Consider the following 8,480-nt stretch of genomic DNA (forward strand, 5'->3'; position numbering starts at 1 on the left):
ACACACACACACACACACACACACACACACACACACACACACACACACACACACACACACACACACCTGCAGAACAGTCTTGCTTTGACTTTGAAGTTCTTCTGGATCGCCTTTAAAGGCCTTCAGTGTTGCCACGGCAGCAGGCAGGTAGAAGACATCAGAGTACTTACTGTGTGTGTGTGTGTGCGTGTGTGAAGTCTGAGTACTTAATTAGCAAAGAGCCCGGCGGGGCCAGTTGCCGTTTCTCAGTGTTTAACACTAAACGAGGGAATGACTGCCTCGTTACTGATGCTAACAATGAAAATAATTTAAGCACCGACGGATCCGTCTGCTGCGTTTAAGCTCGTTCTTTGGTGCTCAGCTGACAGTGACAAGAAGCAGGCACGACCGTCAGTGTCCTCTTGTGATATTTATGGCAAATGCTAAACCAAAACCTCTAAAATAAGTCCTCCTGTTATTGAACAGTGACAGAAACACGGAGGAACAGTGATAATAAGCATGTCCTACAATGTGAGACAACTATATCCTCCCACAAAAGAGCATTAAGAAACAGCTCTTAAGCCACTTAAATTACCAATAACCACTTAGACCTGTCTTAATCAATCCTCTGATTTCCTAGTACTTCCTCACAAACAGGTAAAAACATCTTAAGGTGGGTGGTGCTTTGGCTGTTTAGTGGTCTGGACTGCTGTGATCAACTGTGCCCAACAGTCTGGTGAAGGAAATACAAGCTGCTTTTCCATCTATTTCTTTACCTGCTTGTTTGTTGTTTACATGTTTGTGTGGAGCTGGTGTTTACCACCAACTGTCACTGGGTGAAAAGCAAGAGGGCTTACAGGAAGCAGCTCTAGAGGTAAAGAGGTAAATATGAAGCTTGAAAAAAAATTTAAACTCTTAATTTAATAACATTCAGTGCCCACACTAACACCTTTAAATGTAGTTTATAGAACAAGGATGGGCAACTTAAATGATAGAAGGGGCTGCAGTTTTTTGTTGACACTACCAGAGGGCCACGTGGCGCTGCACTTACCCAAATGTCACTTTAAAAATGCCAATAAAGTATATAAGACATATTTGCAGAATCCATGGAATTACTGACTGAAATAAATACTTTTCTGCCTCATTTTATCAATTAGCTACATGTTGGATTCAAGGAAATGTGTGTTTAAAGACATAACTTTAAAAAAATAAGTATTGGAAAAAATTTTGATATTTTATAAACCCCTGCAGTACCCCCAGAATTTTATTATTAATGTTAAGACAAAAAATGCAATTATTAATGTTATTGAGTTGCTGTTGCATTGTGTATAGGTAAAATGGTTTAGCTTGCCCTGGTATTTAGCATTCTGCTTCACTGTAAAGTGGAGAGGTTTAACTCTGTTACTACAAACTAAAAGCACCGAGGCTCCAGATAAGTAGTGTCCAGTCCTGGTCCTCAAGGGCCACAATCTTGTATGTTTTAGGCCACATAAGCGTTATGGTGGCCCTCGAAGGGCCACTTGTAATGCTGCGTTCACACCGAACGRYATTTRAGCTTCAAAATKGCAGCCAACGCTGAAGTTTGAAGCTTGTGCACTTTGAGGTCAGACGCAGGTCAGCTCTTGAAGCGCTGCACGGCAAGAGCCTCCCCGCCCCTCCCTCCTCTGTCGGGCTCTGTTTAATGTCGGACGAGGAAGTGCTTTGCTTTATTTACAGAGAGCAAGAGCATGTCACGTTCATCAGATAATTAATTCATAATTAATTCACCAGATAATTCAGAGTAGAGGCTCACAGCTCGCTTTCAGGACTATTTTTGTCCCGAGTCCAGTCTGATGAGCCGCTGCCACGCATTGGTGTGGATATCTCTGTCAGGACACCGACTGCAGGCACTCGATTTCAGCTAAAGAGCTCCTCTCCATCTGTTTCAGGTTAGTGGACATCATTCAGTAAACTGTCCCGTCGGGAAATATGTCGCTACGTCACACAGTGGAGTCTCTCTGATTGGTTGACGTGGCGCAACGAGCTGCAAAAGTTCAGATTTTCTAACTTCAGCGATTTGCGCCTCAGCGCGTCGAACGCTCAGATCGTTCAAATCGCGCTGCTCTAATCACGCTTGAGGCGCCGCAGCACTTTCCGACGTTGCTTGAAGCACGTCCACCATAGACTTTGTATGTAAACTTGCTGCTCCTGATGCTGAAATCGCATTTGGTGTGAACGCACCATAATGAATTTTGATGTTTCATGTTTAACTTTGACTAAACAGAGTTTTAACAGGTCCTCTTTTAAACACTGATAAGAACTAAGTGTACGACTGACTAAATCTGTCATAAATACAGAAATATTATTAAAAGTAAAAGACAAAAAGTTTTACTCACTGATGAGTTTCTAGTGAGGTCATCAACTTCTCCAGAAGCATGTCAATCACTCATTCATTCAAAGGAGGCGTGCCAAATCAGAGAAACATCTAAAACCTGCTTAATAGTGGCCTTCGAGGATAGATGGCCTCAATAAACTTATTCACTTAATGATGTTTCAAATAACAAACAGAACACAATTACATGTTCTAATTGTGTTCACTACATATCAAACATCTGTTTAAAGAAAAGTTCTGATTTCAAAGACTTTCCAGGCTCTCAGCATTAGCAAGTTCTTTTGAAAAAGAAAAAAAAAGATCAAAGAGACTATAAAGGTTGTTAAAACTAGACTCCACCTTAAATCAAGATTCATTCACACTGTTCTCATGATCAAAGAGTGAAGTCAGTGGATATAAACAACACTCTAATAAAGTCTGCTTTCACAAAATGAAGGCAAAAAATGTAACTGAGAAGATTCTTTTGCTTCACTGACTTTAAATAAAATTTAGGACCAAAAGGGTATGTTTTAGTCCAGCGGTAGTAAACATGAAGTTTATTTATATACAGTATCTGTCAAAACCTAATCCCCTTTTAGTTAAATTATGATCTAATTGGTCTAAATCACACATCTTAGCTGGAGGTTTACCTGTCACTTCCATTTTTTTATTTCCTTTATTTATTTATTTTTTCTTCTAGAAGATTCAGCTGTAGGATTCTGAAGTATAAACAGATTTGTAAACACTAGCAGAACTATCCATGTTGTAACTAATATTGTGTTTGACTTTATTAAATGAACTTTTGAGATTTAGCATGTATACTAGACTAAATAATTCAAGCAACAAATACCTCCATCTGTTGCTGTTTATTCTGTACCTTAGGGCATCTTCTAGTTTAGCAATCTTCCTCTTCGCCTCTATTTTCTCCTTCTCGGCCTCAGTGTGGACCGCCAACACCTGAAAGACAGACGGAGGGAAAGCGGGGCAGAGATAGAGGTGCAAAAAGAGTGTTAAACCACGACAGCATCAAACATCACTCAAGAAAACTCTCCGCCTGTTTTGACCTTCTGCATATGGTCTCTTCTCTCTATTACCCCATCAAAAGTATCACCGGAGTGCCTGAGGGTCCTCTCTGTGGATCTACGGCAGCCTTATGTGCCATTCTCCTGCTTTTAATACAAAACCAAGGTCTCCCTAATGTGTCTCGCTTAGACTGGAAACAGAAATCTTTCCAGAGCAAATGAATAAAATAAACAACAGCCTTTCTTGTATRGCTTGCTTCCTGTCACCTTGCGAGAAGAAACAGGAGAAAGGAAAAAGTTAAGAAAAAATACCGGCTGATTACAAGAAAAGAATAAGAAGCAGACATCAAAACCAGAACTCCTGAGAGAGGCTTAATTGAAAGTCTCCCTGAACCTGAATAAAGAGCACATATGCCTGCTAAGTTCTTGCAGGTGTCTCAGGTAAAAGGGCCTGCAGATGCTAGCCTGCCACCAATATGGTACTTTGAAGATGACCCAGGTGCAGCGCAGCCTTTAAACCTGATCTTTATCCCTCTAAAAACCTGGCTTAGACTGGTCTGGTCCGACTCAGATTAATTAACAATGACCTCTGAGTTCAGCACTTTATAGCTGCTCTTTGACTTTAATGAGTTTTTCAAAAGTAAAGTGCATGGGYAATTAGATATTAGCCTTGTTACATGAAAGGGACAATTAAAAAAACACTTTTRGTTCTTTTGTTTCCCAGATACTATTAAAGTTCATTTAATTTTGCCGCATGTTTGAATGTTTGTATTATAATACACCTTACCTTTTTCTCACAGCTGATCTGCAGTTCATCTTTCTCCTGCTGAAACTTCATCTCTTGATCCTGAAAGATAGCAGAGAATTAATAAGTGCAACGCAGACACTACAAAGTGTGACTAAAATATGTTAACAAAACAACCAAACAGTTTCAACAAAACCACACCCTGACTTGTTGGTGTCTTCGATGCTCACTGTCCTGAAGCTGCTGTTTGATCTGAGCCAAGGTCTTCTCCAAGTCTTCTACCACCTCAGAGCTCTGCAGGAGATAGAGGATGTAAAAAATGTTTATGTTGAATCAGCAATAATTCTGGAGAAGAGCTGTGTGGAGCTGTGGTGTTGATATGAACCTTAGCAGCAGACAGAGAATGCTCCTGGTGTAAGTGACTAATATCAGCTTCATGTTTGGCTTGAATCTTCTGTAAAGTCTGCTCATGTTGCTCACTCTGCTGCTCCTTCTCCTTCTGCAGCAGCATCATCCTGCACACATTTAACAGGTTGATTCCAACTTCATATCTGTGTCTTTGCTATAAATGTACAGTAATAATAAAGCCAAWTGGTGCTTAGTGAGCAGTTTTTAAAAGGCTTGCATTGTTTTGTCARCACTGTATCTCTTCCATCCGTCTTTATTTCACACGTCAAACAGGTCCATACCGTCTGTTAGCTTCTCGCAGTTCAGCGCTGAGAGATGCAGCATGGATCTCCAACTGAGCCTTTTCCTGAGTGACTCTCTGACGCAGTGAGTTGCCCTTTTCCACCTCCACCGACTGATGCCTCACTCGCGTCTCCAGCTCACGTATCGTTTGCTCCTGGACCACAAAGATGCACAAAAACTACAAAGTGAAACAGCTTGAAATCAAAGAAATAAATGCATTTGATGACATCAAGTGTGTTTGCCAATAAAGACAAAAACATCAGTTTAAGTTACATCAGCAAATGAATAAAATATGTAACAGGAACTGTGAAACTACTGRGCAAATGTTGGAAAGTGTGTGTACCCTGTATTTATGGACCATTTTAATAATCTACTTATATTCCACTTGTTATTTACAATAATGGATAATGTCTCAGAATAAGCTGCTAAACTCCCATAATGCAGGTGGACTATGCATGGGAATTCCCTGTTGGAGATTCAAAATTCAAGACTTACTACAACTCAACTAGGGATGCACCGATATGAAAATTTCAGCCGATATCGATATCCGATATAATTATTCCTGTTATGGACAATAACCAGTATTTACCGATACTACACAAACACYAATTGTATTATACATATACGCACAAACACACTTGAGTCTTTTTTTGATACCGTAAATAAACGACCAGACCTCTGACATGGCTCTCTGCGTCAGTTATTCCTGGRTACACAGCATCAATATCACTATCGTGATCWAACAGATGCTGCTCAACCAACCATCTCCACTCCCAAAACAGAAACACAAAGCTAAAACGTGGGAAATCAATATCTGATGTTAATATTGGCCCAGTTTTACATATCAGACCGATACGATATTCTAAAACTGACCAACATCGACTGATGCCGATATTAATGGCGATACTGTATATCGTGCATCCCTAAACTCAACAGTGAGTAAAACTCTTATGCTTACTTTAATAGTATTCCTGTATTACTGTATTTACACATTTAGTCAGTCATACACGTAGTACTTTTCAGTGTTTCTAAGAGGACAGGTTAAAACGCTGTTATTATGCAGGAAATACCACGTGGAGCTCAGTTATTGTTTGTTAGCGGTGTTCAGACATTGCAGTGAGACAAGAAACGAGATGTTTTCTGTTTAGTTGAAGTTAAACATGTCAAAGAAATGTCAGAGTTTACTACAACTGGCCCTTTGAGGGCCAATAAAATGCTCATGTGGCACTTGGTGAAAATTAGTTTGATACTTGAAAATGACTGTATGACTGGATTTTTTTGAGGTGCTTCAAAAGCCCAACCAGACAAAAATCAAAACATCTTCTGGCTGTTTTRAATAAAAAGAAACATCTGTTTTCATGCCACTGTCTCTCAGCATGCACATGTGTTTTTGTATGAGCACATATAAGGGCGCAAAAACGTGGCACAGGTAAGCTGATAAAAGAGATGCTAAAAGACAGAGTGTGCTAGTCGATCTAGACGTTGACAGAAGCTGGCGATGACAGCAGGTGGGACGACGYGGGAGGAGGGACGGGGAGGGTTTGAAAAGAATGCGAGAAGGATTCTTGTCTTTGTGTCAGCATCGTGGGGCGTTAGGAAAAAGGAACAAGGGGCTCTGTGTTGTGCTGGGACGCGTGCTGACACTCAGCTCCCTGGCAGTAGATGAGAAGAGGTGCGTCTGCATACTGAGGCTRGACTGGGCACACCTGGACGCGCTCGGTGGGAGCAAATCAGGTCCACTAATTAGGTGTTTTAGAAGGAGAATGACTTTTTTTTGTGACGTTCAGATTATATAAGCTACATCATCAGCTCTGCTCCCCTTTAAAGATTTAAAGATAAAGTCTTTGAAGTTTCAGCGGTAAAGTAATTTAGTGTGAAGGACATCCCTTTAACAGTTTTTGTGGACTAAGGCCAGCAACTGGAAAGCAGCCTGCATCAACAGCCATCTCCCGAGGCTCGCCAAGCTGTGTGCATGAATGTATAATGTTGAATAAACTCCAGCAGAAGAATCAAGTCACGAGAAAAAGAAAGAGGATTCAATAAGKGGTGATAAACTTTCACTAAAACTGTTTTTACAGTTAAATATGGTTTGTCAGATATATCATCAACAAATATGTTCTTTTCCATTACAAAATACTTTATCTAAGGCTGTAATAGCAGTTATTAAAATAGAAGTATCACTTATTAGCCCATTCTGCTGATTTATGTTTTGGCCAACATAATGCCAAAAAGAAAGAGCAGGGCTGTAGTACCATTGCTAGTTATTTGCACATGGAAACAATCATATACACATTATATTGTTTGGCCAAGCCCCCTTCTATCTAACTGCCTCAAAACCCACCACAATACCAAGTACARCACATTGCCTTTAGTTATTCCTTTTATAAAATCTTTTATACGGTCCTCTTTTGGTTATACTGGAGCTTACCATGGAACAATCTTGACGCATTTACAGTCACTTCATTGTAAAAACACTTTTGAATTTAAGGCTAAAAGTTTTCTARTTAGCAGTCCTTGAAATGAAGAGCTGAATCCCTTTATCTAAACTGCAAGAGTCCAATTTTTCATTCTTGCTTATTTTATTTACAGTATCTTATTTATTGCCCATTATATCATATATGACACCAATCATCGGATTTTTTGTGTTTATTTGTATCCTCTTTCTTTGTGTTCGGTGTTTTTCTACAGCACTCTGTTTTTGTATTGAACCACCATGGAAACTACTGTTCTCAGTTTCTAATGTTATTAAAGTATTAATAATGGATGCACTATGTGTATATATGTGCATGCAATATTAATTTACAGTAGGAAGCAGCATGAATGCACAGATGGGTTTAAGTCACATGCCTTCTTCAATATATTCTCTATAAGGACATAGAAACATTAATCATAGGTATACTAAATAAAAAAAATATTTGTCCTTTTTTATTTCTAGCTGAATATAAGCTCTGGGTTGTTGTAAAAATAAGTTGTGGGTCAAACGTAAATTACAAGCTTCTTAATTTCAAAAAGTCATTTTCTTTTCAACTTCACTCTGATTTGCTCTGCTCCTGATAGACTAATAGATCAGTGGCGTTTTGAAGTCTCAACCACAGAACTACTAAATCTAAATTATCACCAGAGGAGTAATTGCCCCGGATACTAAATCTGACTCAAAGAGATGCAGCAGCTGCTTTAAGTCCACTTTATACTGCTGTCCACAGTACGTCTGGAGCCAACAATACAGCAGGAAGACACCTAATTCCCAATGAAAAGGGGCTCTTTTTTATTCCTTTGGACTTAGTCCTTAATTATTAAAAAGGGGGTCTTACCATTGGCTCCACACCACCTAGTGTTTGATGCCTTTTAAATGCTGGCCTGTTGGCAGATTAAGGCCAGAAGAAARAGGCGTGACGCCGGTGAAAGCCCTGATATAATATTTGTTTGTAAAGTGCTATATAAATAAAGTTTTGATTGATTGATTTTGATTGATATTTCTAGTATATATGTAAAAGTAAATATAACACCTATATAGCTTTCTATAAAAAGAAATGCGTATTCGATTGGTGGTGATGATCCTAGCCAATGAAATGTGTACCATCCTATTTGAAACCAAAGTCTTTTCATATAACATCAAAGTCACTGCAGATTTGTGAGGTGTGTGTGTGTGTGTGTGTGTGTGTGTGTGTGTGTGTGTGTGTGTGTGTGTGTGTGT

The 8,480-nt window shown here is 39.4% G+C and overlaps 1 protein-coding gene across 1 annotated transcript in view; it reads right to left on the reverse strand.

Moving 5' to 3' along the window:
- cep112 (centrosomal protein 112) overlaps positions 1–8,480 on the reverse strand; it is a 124,085-nt gene that overhangs the window by 77,106 nt on the left and 38,499 nt on the right. The window contains exons 12-16 of the mRNA XM_014010148.1: positions 4,786–4,940; positions 4,482–4,611; positions 4,298–4,390; positions 4,139–4,198; positions 3,207–3,286 (exon numbers count right to left, since the gene is read on the reverse strand). Coding sequence (XP_013865602.1) covers positions 3,207–3,286; positions 4,139–4,198; positions 4,298–4,390; positions 4,482–4,611; positions 4,786–4,940 — 518 coding nt within the window. The remainder of the gene's footprint in view (positions 1–3,206; positions 3,287–4,138; positions 4,199–4,297; positions 4,391–4,481; positions 4,612–4,785; positions 4,941–8,480) is intronic.

Source organism: Austrofundulus limnaeus, unplaced genomic scaffold (genome assembly GCF_001266775.1).
Source record: "Austrofundulus limnaeus strain Quisiro unplaced genomic scaffold, Austrofundulus_limnaeus-1.0 Scaffold65, whole genome shotgun sequence".
NCBI classification, from domain to species: domain Eukaryota; kingdom Metazoa; phylum Chordata; class Actinopteri; order Cyprinodontiformes; family Rivulidae; genus Austrofundulus; species Austrofundulus limnaeus.